We start from the raw sequence: 17,666 nt of genomic DNA on the forward strand, positions 1-17,666 counted from the left end.
GCACTGCATTTCAAGGACACGATGGAGCCCCTAAACATGGCTGCATCAAATGAGGCTTGGAAATGCAGAGTAAGTTGTCTTACAGGACATTTTCAGATTGCTCAGAGAGTATTTAGAAAGACCTGAGGGTGGAAAATCCCAAAAGACCGAAAATCTCAGCAGAATTTTTTTCCCTGATATTTCTCAGTCTACATGCAAAAGACAGGAATCATTCTCCTTTCTTTTCAGTGATTAAAAATCCTCCAGAATAAAAAGTAAATTCCTTACAAGTCTCCTTTAGATCACACTTGTGTACAGCCAAGTGATGGATTTCAAAGGTTACTGCTGGAATATGGTTCCCAGCAGTCTATTGCAGTGAGTAACTATCACGTTTACATATCCATTACATCAAAACTACGTTACACTTCCACTGCTTCCTGTTGGCTCACCATCTGGAAGCTAAACAAGCTGGTAGTAAAGACAGAATTCAATTCTGCATTTACCAAAGGAGCTGTGCAAGCCTTCATTTGCAGCAGGTGATTGCACAGGCTGAGCAGGCAGAGCCCTGCCCCAGAGCCAGCCCGGGAATGGGACCCCAGGGAGGGACATCCAGGAGCCCCTCAGCACCTCTGGTGCCCCGTGGGAGGCACTTCCCAGCTGCAGCCCCTCCTCATGCCCAGGCCCACCTGTGCCAGCCCAGCACCTCACAGTGAGCAGCCACAGCACTGAGTCCTCCCAGCTCAGCAGGGTCGAGGTTCCAGGCGCTGCTCAGCCTGAAATTCCAAACCAAACCCAGCCTTTGGGACCCCAAACACCAGCTCAGGAGCAAAATGTGAGTGCCTGAGATAAGAGACAGAGCTTTTTATGATCAAATTTATTTAATTAAATTTCATTGCCTGCTTTACTTGTCAGTTGCACCAGAGACTGCCAAAGGAAACAAAACATTGTACATTCACTACAAGATTCTCTCAAATTTTCACAACTAGTCCAAATCCGTGGAAGTCACAGGGCCCCTTTCCCTCTGCATTGCAACACATTAAAAATGGCAGGACACAAACTCCAGCACTGAGACCTGAGCTCTTGGGTTCCAGGGGTACTGAACGACCTCTGTGTGTGGTTCCAGGGGTACTTCAATGACCTCTGCATTTACCAGCCCAACCTCCTGGTGGTACAGGACAAATAAGCACTGAACTAACCCAGAAAGGAAACCAAGCACATGAAATACTGTGGGGCTGGAGGGAGGGTGGTGCAGCACACAGGTGAGGCACAGCACCAGGCAGGTGTGGCAGTGCCAGCGTGCCCAGCACCAGGACAAGGTGCACAGCACACCTGGCCCCTGCTGCCAGTGCAGGAATGTTTTGTCACTGATGGTAACAGAAATCAGAGCCCTCCTGGGAAGGCAGGCAAGGCTTGCCCTGCCAAGGCTGCTGGGAAGAAACCAGGCATTAATAGATCTTTATCTAACTAGTGCTTTTAAAAATACTTTTTCTTTGATCTAACAAGCGTTAGGTTAATGTCCCCCTGTTATGTGCTCTGAATGGTTCCTCAAACATGCTGAAGACCTTTTCCCTTTGGAGTTTCCTACAGGAGGCATCTGTTATCCCAGGGGCTCTCACATCAGCCCCACACAGACAGCAGGGGAATGTGTCAGGGGCTACAGCTGAAACTGTCAGCATATCTCAAAGTCTACATCTCCCAAAGTGTATTTCCAACATGAAAACAGCTAAAATCACAATTATATTCCATTGCTGTGTGTGAAATCCAGAATGCTTGCATGGCTTCCAAAGAGAAGCTCTGGAAAACAGCCACTGCACTGGCAGGAGAATTCCTGGAGGGAAGGGCTGACCCTGTCCTCACTGCCCAGCCTAAGATACACTGGAAAATGCTCTACAGGTACTGTCAGTGTACTTGTCTAAAAAGCAGGTCTGAAAAATTTCAAGTTGCAAATTACTTTATAAATCACAAGCCATTTTTCCTTAGTCTTGCCAATTTTAATGAAGAAAACTGTTAGCATTTCAATGTACAAAAGTCCAATAAAACATGATTTTTTTCTTTTAAATCAGTGAGTGGGTAAAGTTTGGGTTAAATTTATTCAACAGTAAAAGTCTTCCAATTTCCACTAATAGAAATTTTTTTTTCTGATTTGACTAGAGGATAATGACAATCCAGAAATAAATAGCTATAAATACATTCATTGTTCCTATTCCAAAAACTCATCACATAGGGAAGACATAAAACTGAAATTAACTTGTTTGAGTGTTCCTTTACAATGAGAGATGGGCAAGTTAGAGCAGAGTGACTTGGACAGGAGAGAAAACAAGTAGGGCAGAAATTGGTCCAGTATTGACATTCATGAACATACCAGTTAGCAAAATTCATCCTTTAAATGACACTACTCAGTTGATTTTTTTATTTGCTTGGGGTATACATAATGAAAGCAAGTTTTCCTTGGAATCTTTGCTAGGACAGGTATAGCACCCAGAGAGAGACACTGTAACCACCCCTTGTGTCTGCATGTGTGTGTGTAGTTATATACAGAGTCATGCACCCACACACACAGCCAGGATCCGGCACCGGCGTCCGTCCGGCGTCACTCGTCATTGGCAGCACTCGTTCCTCTCACTTGGCCTTGGTTACGCAGCTGTGGAGAGAGGAAGGGCAATTTCTGCATCAGCAGCTGCTTCACACACAGCTCCAAACACACAGGGAGATTATCTCCAGGGAAAAGCAGGACAGGGCCTCAGAGTCACACCAAAGCAATGCCGGCTCCTGAGGGAATCTCAGTGGGAGCTGTCCTTGGTCAGGACCTGCCCCCAGGGCTGGGAGCAGCTCCCTTCACTGGGGAGCCCACACGGATCAGTGGCATGTGGAGCCCTTGGGCTGGGATGTTACAACAGTCCCTGTGAGGAACAGCAGCACCAAAGGGCTGGGCACAAGCACCAAGAGCCTCTAACTCCTGGAGAAGCTGCTCCTGAAGTAACACCTCTGACACAGTTTGGTGTTCTGGGTGGAACTGGATTTCTAAGAACTGAAAGTGTTTGGAAGGTGATGCTCCACAGCTTCCCTGTGTGACATGGACCAAGTCCAGAGACCACTTTGCTCCTGTGTGTGCAGCAAAGTGATGCTGGCCTGTGTGACTGGAGCCCAGAAGGGGCGAGCATTGCCACGACAGCAGCACATCCCACACCTGGGGTGCCTGCACTGGGCGAGCATCAGGCACCAGGGCAGGTGCCCAACGCTGCAGGAACTCTGATCCCAGCCTTAGTGCCTGCATCAGTGCCCACCTGCTGTCCTGGGCACCGTGGGTCAGCCCCACCTGCTGACCACCACACCGCTACTGAGCAGGAGGAAGGCAAGGCCCACACGGGTTATGTGGACATTAAGATGATTTCTGCTAGCAATTCCCATCCAAAAGAACATTAATCCCTCTTCTCCTTTTCCATCCAGCAGTTGACTTACACAGCTCGCTTTGCCTCAGAACCTACAGAGAACTCCTCTAGACGTCCGCAGCCAAAGTGCCTCGAACGGAACCCTTCTTACGCATCTGAAGTGAAATAAAAGGTGAGCTCCACACACAGAACCTGCCATGCTGTGGTTAGTATGAGACAAGGAATGACCTGCAGGGCCAGGATCTGCCTCTCCCTGGCCAGGGCCAGCTCCAGCTACAGCTCAGGGGGTTTGGCCAGGCTATGGTATTTCTTTTTGGCAAGGAGACCTGGGAACTGGAGAGCAGCTGTAACTAATGCTGCTTGAATTTTTATCAAGCCCACGATGCTCCAGTATGGAATCACTGCTCAGGGTACCCAGTGTGGCATCTCTACCCTCAGACAGGCATGAGAGAGGTTGGTCACAGGGCTCTGGCTGGACCTGATGCTTTCCTACTCTGCACTGATGAGCTGATGCATGTTTCATGGAGCAGAGGTGCTTCTCATCTCCAGCAGCCAGAGACAGAATCCACCAAGTGAAACATAAACAGTGATAAAAAGATGGACTGGGATAGAGGAACTCTGGAAGAACACTGATGAGGATTCAGAGAGTAACAGAAAGTAACAAAAGCAGAGATCCTGACTATAAAAATCGACTGAAGATGAAGAACAGGAGCAACAAAAGAACTGGAATGTGCACAGAACCCAGAGAAAGATCAGCTCGGAGCAGAAGGAAGAAAGGGTGTTCATGAGGAGGGGAAGAGAAGCAGGACACTGTGGGGGAAAGAACATGCACTGCCAGCCCTGCTTTGTGCCAGGTTTGGCTCTCAGCATCACAGAACTGCCTAGGGCTGCCCTGGCCACTCCTGACCACTGCAGGGACGGATCTGTGTCACACTGAGCACCTCACCCCTGAGCACTCACTGCCCAGAGGTCCTGGCCATAGAACAGACTTCACTGGGGATGTAATGGCAGTTACTGGTGAGCACAATGGATGCAGTAATTGAATATGAAACAAGATGACAAATTATTTTGGATAAAACTAGCATTGATATTATTTGGCAGTGACATTTTTGCCCTTAGGTTGTCTAATAATGCACTGCACCATAAACCCATGGAAATTACATCATTTATACATGTTTGTAGATACCCCTTGTGCAACAACTGGAAAAACCCCAAGACAGTAGGTCTTCACTCCTCTCACATTTCACAGAAATCTGGGTTAGTGTAACATCATACATTTATCTTGTGAAAAAGAACAAACCAAAACAACCCAACTTTTTCAACAATACACAAATTCGAAATTCCTGACACTAACATCTTACACAACAATTTATTTGTAAAAAACAATTTGCCTTTGCAAAATGAGAAAATATTAAGTAAACATATCTGATGTTTAAGAATGAGGATAAATGTTACAGCCAGACACATGTGAGCTGGGTTTGGCTTAAGGTAAGAACTAAAAGAGCAGCAAATATTTTGGAAAAAATATTTAAAAGGAGCTACTTACCAGTGAGAAATGTGAAATAAAACATCCACAGTCCACAGAGACACAAAGGAACAATTTCACCATGCACACAGGTATGTAAAATTCTGCTGCCTTTCTCCAGCACACCTCTGGTGTGCACTCCTCACTGCCACTACCCTTGCTCAGGGAAACTGGATAAAGTCTGTTTCAGTCCAAATTAAGAACTATGGATGTGCAAAAGGGAACCCTTCTGGCAAAAGTCAGTTTGGAGAGGACAGCTGTCATGCTTCCTCCTCCACAGACACCTGGGAACTGGTGGCTCTAGGAACAGGATCAAGCATAAATTAGAATTCAAGAAGAAATCCCCATGATTTGAGAAAACAATTGCCAAAAATACCCAAATGCCCATGAAAGAGCACAAGATCTGCTCACAAGAGTGAGTGAACACCAACCTTGTCCACAGCACATTCTGGGGCTGCTGACCCAAACCCTCCAGCTTATGGGCAAAGAGCATTTGGTGCTACAGCTCAGCACAGGACCGTGAAGAAACACTTTTCCAAATGCAGGAAACACCCCTACACAACACAGGCTGTTCCACACTGCTTGGAAAGCCCCTGGAGAGCACAAGTGGGGAGGGAGGAGCTGCAGCTGCTTTGGTACCAAGAGCAAAGACTCACCATGCACAGAGCACAGAATGTGCCCCAGGGCTCCTGTCCAGGTCTGGAGCCTTGGGCAGCCAGGTCAGAGGTGTCTGGCATGGCTCAAACCAGGCAAACAGCAAGTTTTAGCTGAAGACACATTGTGTCTTGGAAGAACCAAGACACTGGAACTGTCTGGGTAACCTGATTGGGTTTGAGGCATGAAGCAATTGTCAAAATGGGAAGGAAATACAAATGCAAATCCAAGAATGGCAAAAATGCCAATGGGATTGAACATGGGAAAGGCTCATGCCAAAGGTCATGCTCTGTAAAGACTCTACAGAAGAAGGCTTCCTTCCCAGCCTGTGGTGGTGCTCCACCTCTGAATGGAGAGAGCAGGGACAGTGCCCTAAGGCTGAGCTTTCTCCCAGACATCAGCCCACGTGGATTTGGTCCTCACAGCCACTAAAGCAGGAAAACTGACATGATCTCAGCTGACTTTACTGACTTTCTTTTTGGAAGTAAGACTTTGGTTTGGTGTGCTAATCAGAAGTGGAACAGCTGACAGGTGACACAAACTTGCTTGAAGAGAAAAAGTAATCAGATCTAATGATGAGCAGAAATGAAACAAAGCAGGACACGAGATGGAATGGGACAGTGACAGCTTTGAGTTCCAACCAACAAGTGGCAGAAGGGCCCTGAGTGGGACTTTTGCAGTGGGTGTGGTGCCAGAAACACAGAGGTAGTCAGGGCAGACATCCTGCAGTTAATGACATCAGAGGTACTTACCTTAAATCAGCACAGAATGCAGGAGCCCATGGGGCTGCACCCAAGGGGCCACCATCAGCCATTGCCCAAACACACACACAAAGGCATGGACACCACACAACTTGCCTCAGTTTCTGCACAGATATATCTGCAGGTAGAAGCACACACAGCCTTAAAAAAAAGCTTTCTTACCGCTTCCAGCTCCTTCTGGGTTTCATCCTCCATCCTCCTGATGTCCTCCATAGTCAGCTCAATCCACTTGTCAATCCAACAGAACAGCTGGCGGTGGAAGTTGGTAAATATCCTTTTTTCTTGCTTTAAGAAGATAAACAGGCATTAGATCACAGCTAGGACTTGCTAAAGGCTGCTGAAGTGATAGCAGCTGCTCAGTTTGAAGAGTTAAAATCTTCAAGTGAGTGCTGCTTCACACTGCTACAGATTCAGCCACCTCACACCCCTGGATCCAATTTAAATTCATCTCATTTCTCAAATGCTTTAACATGGAAAGAATGAACAAATTTCACTATCAAAAAAGAGTTTCAAGAAAGTTCAGCCATTCACATTACTTGAGAATTATGAAGAATGTTGTTAAAATCTGTTCCAGCTCCAAGGTGGCAGCAATCAAACCAGATCAGCCACTTCCTGAAGGCCTTACTTTTTTTTCCCTAGAGAATTGTTCTGGTAATTCCAGTGAAACCCCACTTGCAGCAAACCAAGACACAAATAGTTTGACAGGCTGGGGAAAAGGACAGGAATTTCCTGGCTGTGAGGAATAGGAAACTACACCACTGTTCCTGCTCAAACCCCCACATCAACACAGCCCCAAAAGGCAGAAGTACTCACCTTTTGTATAAAATTTTCCACTTTGTTCTGCAGTCCCCACCACTTAAATTTGATGGTCACCAATTTGTAAGCACACATTTTGGGACACTCCTCATCAGTTGCTAACTCCTTCTGTTAGGGGATAATAGAAAAGAAGTTTTAATACTTTAAAAGTTTAATTATTAGAAATTATAATTATTATTAGTGCATTAGAATGATAAATAGTATAATTTATAGTAAATTAATGACATTTAACTATGTTGTTATGATAACAAAATGTGATTCTAAGCATTATTACAGAAAAACAACATTCTAATCAGTAACTTGGGGTTGTTCCTGAAAGACTCGCTGTGATTCACTCCAGGGCACAGCAATGGGATGCTCAATTCCTGTGGGGTTCTCTGGTGTGCACACACAGCCCATTCCCTCCTAGGACAGATTCTGAGGGCTGGCAGGGGGTATTGGCAAGTTCTGTGCTGCTTTTTGGGGTCACATGAGGGATGCGCTGGGCCACAGAAAATTTGTTCCTCAACTGGAGCTGAGCCAAGCTCTGAAGGAGCCATGAACTTTGTTCTTCTGCTGATAAAGAATTCCTAAGGCTGTAATAACAGTTCCTAGAATAGAAGGTATTCCTACCTTCCAGTTTGGCCCCAGAGGTCCTCTCTTTGTCTTAACTGACTGGAATAATGCAGGATCTTCATCAGCTTTGTAGTCCTGCAACATAAACCACTCTGAGAGTCAGAAAACACCACCAGATTCAATATCCCACTGTGTAAAGCTTCTGCTGGAGCAGGCTGGGTGCAGCACAGCTGCCAGGCTGGCTCCATCACCCCTGCTCCCAACACAACACAACACAAGAGCTCTCCAGGGCTGCCCTGTGCTGTGCACTCTGTGAATCTGCACTGTCCCTCTGGGTCTGTGACCCCTGACAGGAGGAGAAGGCAATAATTCAGCAACCAGCAAAGCTACTCAGGCTGCAACACATGGCCTCTGCTGGGGAGGCAGAACAGAACAGGAGGGAATCCTGCTCAGGACTGCCTTTTAAAAATTTCACACAACCACTGGATAGAAGACATTGAAGTGAGTCAAGATATAGCAATGGACAAACAATTCTGCTCTCTGTAACTAATTGTTGGCAGAACTGCTGCTGGTTTGGGGCAGCAACATGCCAAACAGAAACACAAGAATTCCACCTCTTAGTGCCAGTTTTATAAATAAAGCAGGTACTGCATTGAGACAAGCCTGAATTTATTTTCACTGTGTGAACATCCTGCCAAAGCAGAGCTCACTGTAGTGGTGTGAGGCATGAGGCATTTAAGCTGAGCTACATGTGCAGCCTTGATCTGCCTGGTTTATGGAGTGGAATGATTTGTCTGGCTACCCCAGGGACACTCAAGTCCACATGATGCTGTTACCTGCCATCCTACCTCCCTCTGCACAGGGACTGCTAAAAAGCAACTGTGCTCTTGCATTTAGGACCCACATAAAAATAACCACAGCTGGAAACACTGGGGAAGAAATTGTTGTCTGTGAGTAAAATGTAGGAGTGAAAACAGAAATTCCAAGGAAATAGGTGGAGTTTTCTATGCTAGAGACAGAAGCTTTGAACCAAGACCTTTTAGAACTCACTTAACCCAAATCCTATTAAGGACAGGAAAAACCCTTTCTAGACTAAAGCCTAGATGGACAGGAGAGCATTGTAGGAACTCATCTCTACACACAAATCCTACAAGCATGCAGGGAAGAAGACTGGACTAGAGCCAAAGTACAAATAAACAACAGTTCTTTGCAGAGTTTAAGGAAAATATCTGTGCAGCAAGAGCTTAACTCCTGACAACAACAAGTCCTTCTTAGGAAGAAAAACAGGCAGCTGCTGGAGCAAATATTACAGCTCAAACCCCTGAAGCCCTCTGGAAAGCTGGACAGGCAAACATCAGCCTGCAGCAGCATAACAGGACAGAGGAGCAAAACCATTTCAAAGAAATACACAAATACCATTTCCCAGGCAGTTTCTGCTCAAAATCTAGTATAATATGCATGGATGCAACCATCTATTAAAAAGAATGGTTTAGAGAGACTGTGAGCCACATACAATAAAGCAGTATCACAACAAACCCTGGGCACTTCTTTACAATTCTCATTCTCAGTCTTTAGACCTGCTCAGAGTGGTAACAGAGCTCCTGAGAACTCATGGTTCACTATCAAATTGTATAAAAATTCAAACAGGACAGAAGGATTTTAAGAAAACTTTTAAAACCTAACATGAAAATTACACAAGTTTGATGCCTGATTTTCAAACCCATGAAAATGGAACTGAACATTGAGTGGCATCACACTAACTAGGCAGGTGGATACAAAACTGGCTTCCAGCTCAGTACTGTATTAGTGTTTTAAGCAAGAGAATGCACATACTACTGGTGTTATGAAGCAAAAAACTCACATACAGATCCTGAGGAAGGTACCACCTACCAGAACTCCCCTCCAACATCATCCACAGCTCTGAGAGTGCTCATTCACAGCACACCAGAAGACCAGAATCAGGTTTATCCAAGTATGCCATACTCCCAGCTCAGTGCATGATTCCCATATCTCAGAACTGAAGCAGTCACCAGCACCACTGTACACCACCCTGACAGGCACTTGTGTTTTAGGCAGATTTAGCTAAATGGCTTTTAATAAAAAATGCCTTGCAATCACTGCCATCTCCTGAGGAGTCCTGCAGCTGCAGCACAGCTATCAGGGGAACCATTGCCTGAGATCACCTTTGAAAGAATGCCAAGGTTCAAATGGGAAATGGAAGCAGCCTGGCTATCAGGGACACACATCGTGGTGCCAGGCCCAGGAGGTAAAGGTCACTAGGAACAGGCTGGGAGAGATGAATATTTATAAACAGGATCAAAAGAGAGCTACAAAACTAAAAGCACATCATATTTGTACACAGATAGGCTGTCCCATGGGATGTGTCATTGCATGATGATTCCAAGGTTCAGCACTAACAACGTGGAGCTGTTTAGCTGCCCATTGTGATAAACTAAGTCTGAAATGGGAGAGATCCACCTATCAAGCTCTGCAACTTGAGAATCTTTTAACACTTCCTTACAGACTACAAAAGAGCAATTCCTATATTCTAATATATTTCCTCAAAGTATAGAAAAATGGACAGCACACAGAAATGCCAACTCCAACATCCAAATCCATGTGTAATCTGACTGATTCATACAAAACTGTAATTTTAGAACTTTCTTTCAAGTAATAAAGATCCACTATGAACAAGACATTCAATGTCTTCATTGTACAAAAATAGCTATAAACCTGATTTCAATTGTTTTCACTACACTCTACTTTTCTACAAATTATTTCCAAAACCACAGCCTCCCCTGATGTTCATCAAGTGCTCATTTTTGCTTACACTTTAAAAAGTCTTTCTCTCCTGGCAAGTCACTTTTATATACAAACAACATAAAGTGGCACAGACTGCATGCTGGAGATGATTAAGAGAAGGCAGGGTTAAATGTGTATCTAAAGAAAGTCACAACTGTCACCCAAATTATTTCTATACATACTTAAATGAGCACGAGTCAGCATGTCAGTCTTGGCAATTTTGTTATGATATAGCTGAACTTCCAAGAAAAAAAAAAATCAAGTTCCATTACCTAAATTTGATAAAGATATCAGCACAAATAGAAAGTGTCTCTCCTGAAGTCCTAAGAAGTAAAGAGAGAGAAGACAAAGGCCAGAAACTTCAGACTTTTATAACAGAAGAGACTTCAAGTGTGGGTCCCAGAGGATTCCTGGTGTGTCATCCCAGAAGGGGAAAACAAGTAACCAGCAAGGATGTCAGTCTGCAGGTAACTCAGAGTTACCAGGGTCTGTTAAGAGTTTAATCACAAAGCCAGGCTTTGGCTAATGAAGCCAGGACTTAGCAAAACCGAGTTTCTGGGAGATGAAATGGAAATAAAAAATTCAATCACATGGTGAAAATGAATCCCAAGTATTCCTACACAAAAATGGACTACACTGTGAGCTTGAATCTACAAATATCCTCTAAAATATTTGCTAAACATGGAAATGGTGTTAGAAGTTTATAAAAATGAAACAGAAATGTAGAAATGTAACAATGTAGACATGTACATCAGAAGAGACTTAAGACTCTGGATGAGACCACTCTGCATTCAGTTTTGATACTCTGTAGGTCAAATACACAAAATAAAAAAGAGGATTTTGTACTGAAAACAGTTCCAAGGACTTCCTGCAAAGGAGTCCTCTTCCCAGAATGTAGGATATCCAAGTATCTACTTTCAGAAAATAACAGTTAAACAGTATAAAGAGCCTCTCCCTGTACAAAAACAAGACAATCATATTTATTGTGCAAACACAGTCTCCATATTAGTGCCTACCATTTCCCTACTGTCCAAAAAAAATTACACATCAACAGTCCAGCTGTTACAATTTAACAAACCAGGCAACAGCCCCAGCAGATCCAGATGTGCAGAAAGAATCAGCAGTAAAGCCAAAGAAGGAAGGCAGGCACATAAATGAATGGTTCTGTCAAAGACACTTCTCATGTCTCTATTGGGTGAAATCCACTCCATTTAAACTTATTCACCAAAAACACAAAGCACAAAAGGAATCAGCTGCATGCTACACCCCAATCCCAACAGTAGAACATTCACTTACTCCTGGTTCTACTTGAGTTCTATCTGCAATGTCAATATGGACAACCTCAACACTCTTCCATGTGTTTGGATCTAAATTGTGAACCTGCAAAAAAAAAAAAAGAAGGAATCATTCCCATGCTGGGAATCACACAGCAATCACTTTGTGCAGTACATGGGTGTGCCAGGGAGTTATTCAGGATGCTGTAAAGGCAGCATTCTCCAAACCTACCCCTTCTTCCTCTGCCTTTCTCAAAGGGAATGATCTCCACAATTACAGTTTAATTCACTCACTAATCAACTTTAAACCAGCACAAAGCCTTCACTTCTTGTGCATTCAGGAAACCTGGATTTAAGATTAAGCTCTATTCATCTGTCACATTTGTTAGCACTAATGAAATCAAGCTCTAATTACAACCATTACCCATTCTATAATCTGCATGAACTTTTGGAGCTAGAAAGAAGGTGTAAAAATTCCAAGTGCAAATATGCAGATTTTAATAACCTTGGTTACTGATCTCACAGGAACCTGATCTCACAGGTTCCCAGAATCACAGGACTGCCTTGAAGGTGGAGCAGGTGCAGTCTGAGGGTGTGTGAGGGTCAGAGGATGGAATCAGCTCCACACCTGTGGTCTGTCCAGCACACCTAAACTCAGTTACAGCCAGGGGAGCTGTCCAAGAACAATCCCCCTCCTGTGTAGCACATCCAGAGTTACAGCTCACCCAGGCACTGGAAACAGTCTGACAACTACTCTTCTCTGGATGGTTTATAAATGTTTGCCACTACAGATCAAAAATTTCCTGAAGAGACACAGGAACCAAACTGATTGTCTGAGGAGAAAACAAGAACATCACCAGCTGGGACAATTCACAGAGGCAGCTTCAATATTTAACTACAGCATTCACAGATCAACTCCAGTGCTCTTGTGAAACCTGTTTTCAAATAAATCTCTCAGCCTAACTCTCAGTAGCACATCTATGGTAAAAGAACATGAAATCACCAAAAGGACCTGCTGAAAAGCTATTTAAGTATTTGCATGAAAATCAAGCATCTGTATTGACTTCTAAACATAAAAACCAAACCCCTTCTCCTGATCTCCTTAGATGAGACAGCTTGACCACCCTGCAAGGACTGAAAAATGCTCTTGCTTTACTCACTGGTCAGGCATTGACTCTATGCAGTAATTACTCACCATCACCAGGTATTAAATACTTTATCTGTACTAATTGTACAATTGCATTAAGCCTTGGTATCCAAACCCCAACTCACGTTCTCTGTTGTTCCCAAATCTGGTTTATGCCAGGTCTCAATTTTTATGAAGAAGTCATCTTTCATGTATTCATTCTGTAAGAATTAAAAGCAAAGGGCACAAGTCTGATTACACCTCTCTGCTCTAAGTTTAGATAAATGGTATCTACATACATACCACTACTAATCCCTGACTAGCAACACAATATATTGAAATTACCAGAGAAACAGCCCCTTACCTACACACAGAAATAAGTATATGATAATCTTAAACTAGAGCACTGAGTACTAAATTAAAACCAGTCATGTTTAAGAAATCCAGCTCTACCTGTGCACACCAGTAGAAATAACCCTGCCATTTGCTGTCCTCAACCCTGAAGTTCTTTACCTCAGTGTTCAAGTAATTTTCAAATTATCAATCCTGCATTTAGAAGTTACTGTACAGCACAATGACAATCATAAAGCTGGATCATAGTGGTCCAGATGCCACCAAGTTGTGCATCTAAAGAAAATGACAGAGCCCTGCTGATTCCAAAAGTCAGAGGGCACACACCTGTGTGCACAGGTACCAGGATGAGTCAAGCTCAACAGCTCAAACTCACTTGTGTCACATCCACATGGTAACAATCTAAACCATGTTTGCAAGGGAGCAGATAAAGCAGTTTAACATTTAACTAAAAGTTGTCATTAAACAGGTCACCAAAACATGTAAAAAAATCTTAATGATGTGTCTCCCATGCATCTTAAAAAAACAAATCCAAATCCTGAGCTGTGCTGATCCACTTAGGCTCCCAGTTACCCCATTTTAACTGGGGCAGGAATTCATTTTACAGCAATGGCATTTCAGACAGGCAGGAACTGATTCCTCTTCCCTGCTCTTCCTGCATTCAGGAGTGTAGAAGCCTCTGATATGTCACCTTTCCCCCTCCCACTTTTCTTAGCATTATGCCTTACCAGGACAGACATTATGCTTCATAATTAAAGGCATAAAAGAAGACATAAAAAATGAAATAATTTCTCTGACGAATTACAGTTCTAATTATAGCCACGTGCAGACAAATAAAGTAAAGGGAGTTACTTTGTTATATTCTACACCAGGAGTCCTAGCAAGGCACATCTGACAGGCTGGAGCCAGACAATTGGTAATGGGTACTAACAGATAAAATATATCTCAAAAAACCCCAATATATGATTGGTAGGATTTCAAATACTCACTGTCACAACTGGAGTTGTAGGAAAACACGTGCAATGCAAAGGAAAAGAAAACACAGATCGTTATTAGATACAATTGTTTCTGAAGAGTTTCACATATAAAAACACCAACAGAAGAACACACAGGGGGAGACTCACTTGTTCTACAGTAGGGATATGCATTCCAGGCCTTCTCATGGAACACCAGGGAGCCTTCTGGAGCAATCATCCTTACAAACCCAGGGACTTTACTGGGAAAACAAACATGGACAATGTGTTTAAAATCCTGCCAGCTGAAATTCCTCACTGCTTCCTCCTGCTCCAACAAGAAAGGCACACTCTACCCAAGCATTTGAGGGGTTATGATGCACGTTGTCACCTGCAGTGAAATACACAGAAACCTTCCTGATCACGACATGTTTGAGAAAAAATGGGAAAGGTAAGGATAAGGTAACTGAGAGTGAGCTGTGTGACCATGAGGAATGCTGTGCTATCCTTCCTCTTGCAGAGCAGCAGAGACACCTGCTGAGGAAGAGCACAGCACAGAGCCCTCACCTCCAGCTCCCTGGCAAGCAGCTCCTGACCTACAGCAGGAACTTTATGCCCCACTCATCTCTGACTCCTGTCCAGAGCAAGCAACAATTCCATCAGCTGTCCCAAACAAGTATCCCCCATATTTAAAATCCACAGTATTTCACATTTCCCCACTCACCAGAGCACTCATGCACAATTCAGCAAATTAAACCTCACCTTTCACCATTTCTTGCTCGATACCAAGGGACTACAACATACATCAAGGCTTTTCTCACCTCTTTAAATGATAGATTTTGTGAGTATATTGTCCCTTCTCGCCATCCTGTTCATAAGGCTCGTTTTTTAAGACCTGAATTCCTTCCCCACCTCCTGTTTCGTTTTTGCTAGCTTCTGCCACAGAATAAAGTTGCCCAACTTGATACTGCAAAAGGAAGAGAGGTCAAATGTTAGCACCAAAGTTGGCCAAAACCTTTTAACACGTTAAAAACAATTAGCTGTTTCCTCTGACAATTCAGTAGTGCAAAAAAGACTATTAGCAAAGTAAAACAGAGCATAGAAAAGATATTTACTGAATTCTGACAACTTTTTGGCAACACATATCTGCAGCTCACAAACACCAGGTCTACACCCCAGCTGTTCCACAGCCACCCAACACTTTGGTGCACACCATAACTTCATTTTTCCTATGCCAAGACCTAAGTGTATTTGTTGTCCTTCACTGCACCAAGAAATATCAATTTTGAGTTTACAGATTTTGGAGTGACTGATTTCCAGCTCTAAGCCTTCCCAGTTCACACTTTCAACCAACTAAATGCTGCCCTTACAGGACCCAGGAAATGCACACTACAGAACAAATGTGATATTTCTCTCAAAACCACATTCAACAACCTGTCATGACAGAGATCCTATCATGACTCTCATTTAACTGCACTTCAGTGCCATTGAATTGCTGGCTTTAGGTCTGGGAAGACAATTCCTTCACCTGTGGCTTCAGGAAAAGGCTTGGAGTCCCTCAGTGCTGGATCAGCAGCAAAGTGCTGCCACAGGGCACAGCTGTACTGCTGGCAGAGGAAGGCTCAGAACACCTCAAGGCTCAATGCTGCATTTGCTTCCTTGGAAATTCCTTGCTCAGAACAGGGATCACACCTGTGTCACTCATCTCTGTCAGTGCAGCCACAGCACAGGGAATGTTTGGACTCAGGCTGGCCACAGTTCTGACACAAAACCCCCTCCCAGCCCTGAATAAAGCAGGGAGGATGAGCAGGACATACCTCTTGCACGGAGCAAGGTAAAACCACTCGGCTGAAAGAGGAAAAGAGAAAACTCAGTAAAATGAGTGATTGGACTTCACCTGCAGATAACAGATATAACACAGATGCTAAAGAAAGAAGTGTCAAAAGAAGCCAATTCAAAATTCCTCTTCAGAAATCTCTGTGATAGGAAGGCTTTGGATATAACCCAACAAACCCAAATAAAGTTCAATGCCAGACACAAAAAGAAACACAAGGGATGGAACGTGTTAGAACCCGCACAAGAGAGCCAGGAAATCTGAGATCTACTTCCAGCTCTGCCACAATAACTTCGTGTTATGCCAAATTTGTTTACAAACTTTTCAACCTACACATTACCTGTACTACAACTGACAGTCACTGTCCTGTGAAATAATTAGCAAAAGGTGGGACAGAGGAACAAACCAGCCTGAGCGGTGCTGGCAGGAGCCCCCTGGGCACGGATCTACCCATTGCCAAGGAGCTCCCGGCGCCACCGAGCAGGGAGCCGGGAGCAGGGCAGGGCTGCGGCCCCGCTCGGGGCTGTCCCCGCTGCCATCGGCGCCGCTCTCTGAGGAGAACGGGGACGGAGCCCCCGCGGCTGCCCCGGCCCGGCCCGGCCCGGCCCGGCGCGGAGCTCGCGGAGCAGCCGGTGCGCGGCCGCGGCTCTCGCTGCGGGCAGGGCCCGCCCGGCCCCGCTCGAACAGTGCCCAGCGCCCTTTCCCGTCACGGCGGCCCCGCCGCACGGAGCGGCCCCGCGCCCCGGAGGGAGCGGCGACCCCGGGGCCACACGGCAGTAGCGGCGCGGGCGGGCCCCGGCGGCGGCGGGCGCGGCCGGGAAAGCCCCGGCGGGTCTCGGCCCGAGCGGGGCGGCGGCGGGCGCTGCGGCGGTGGCGGCGGCCCCGGTGCCCGCTCCGCTCCCCCCGGCCCAGCCCCGGCGCGGCCCCGCCGCCCCCACTCACAACTCCTTGATCAGCACCATCTTCCCGCCGCTCCGCGCACGCGCCGCTCCCCGGCCAGGCCCCGCCCCCGCCCGCGCGCCCAATCGCGCTCGGGCCTCGCCCGGAGGCGCGCACGCGCCGGGCGCCGCCAATCGGAGGGCGCGCAGCCCCCGCGAGCTCACACCTCACCCATCGGCAGCCAATCAGAACGAGCCGGGCCGGCTCCGGTGCGCCTCCGCCCTCCCGTCGTTGCTGACGGGGTGACGTCATCGCCGGGCGCCGGTGCGGGGCGTGAGGGGCCCGGCGGGGAGCGGGGATAGAGAGCGGGGCTGGGAACGGGGCCGTGACCGGGGATGGGGCTGGTCTAGGGCGCGGTGCCGGCGGTTCCCGGTACCGAGCGCGACCCTGCAGGGCAGCGGGACGGACCCTCCGCACTGCCGGGCGGGCCGGTGCCGGACACCCCGGTTGGCCGCTCCGGGCCCTCACGCTGCCGTTGCCGGATGGGGTCACCCGCGGTGTGCGGGACGTGAGGAGCTGCAGTTGGTGAATTTTGGGAGCCCCGTTCCGCTGTCACACCGGCTCCGCTGCCCTGGCGACACCGCCCTTGGCGCTGTGCCGCTGCGCGCCCGCTCCTCTGCCTCACTAAAATTCCCTTTTACACTTTTACAATCTGCTTCAAGCAAAATCCTTCACTCGCGGATCGCGGTTAACCCTGGGCTGCCCCGG

General features: G+C 46.2%; 1 protein-coding gene across 1 annotated transcript; it reads right to left on the reverse strand.

The window, feature by feature from the left end:
* Positions 1-838: 838 nt before the first annotated feature.
* On the reverse strand, positions 839-17,077 carry PITPNB (phosphatidylinositol transfer protein beta). The gene is made up of 11 exons (XM_054645722.2): positions 16,962-17,077; positions 16,003-16,033; positions 15,007-15,152; positions 14,357-14,448; positions 14,222-14,229; positions 13,028-13,102; positions 11,778-11,861; positions 7,737-7,814; positions 7,122-7,232; positions 6,471-6,593; positions 839-2,620 (listed from the first exon to the last, which is right to left on the reverse strand). Exons 1-11 carry the CDS (start codon positions 16,979-16,981, stop codon positions 2,570-2,572), a joined length of 819 nt encoding a protein of 272 aa, XP_054501697.1. The 5' UTR covers positions 16,982-17,077; the 3' UTR covers positions 839-2,569.
* Between the last annotated feature and the right edge of the window lie 589 nt (positions 17,078-17,666).

This window comes from Agelaius phoeniceus, chromosome 18 (genome assembly GCF_051311805.1).
Source record: "Agelaius phoeniceus isolate bAgePho1 chromosome 18, bAgePho1.hap1, whole genome shotgun sequence".
Taxonomy (NCBI): Eukaryota; Metazoa; Chordata; class Aves; order Passeriformes; family Icteridae; genus Agelaius; species Agelaius phoeniceus.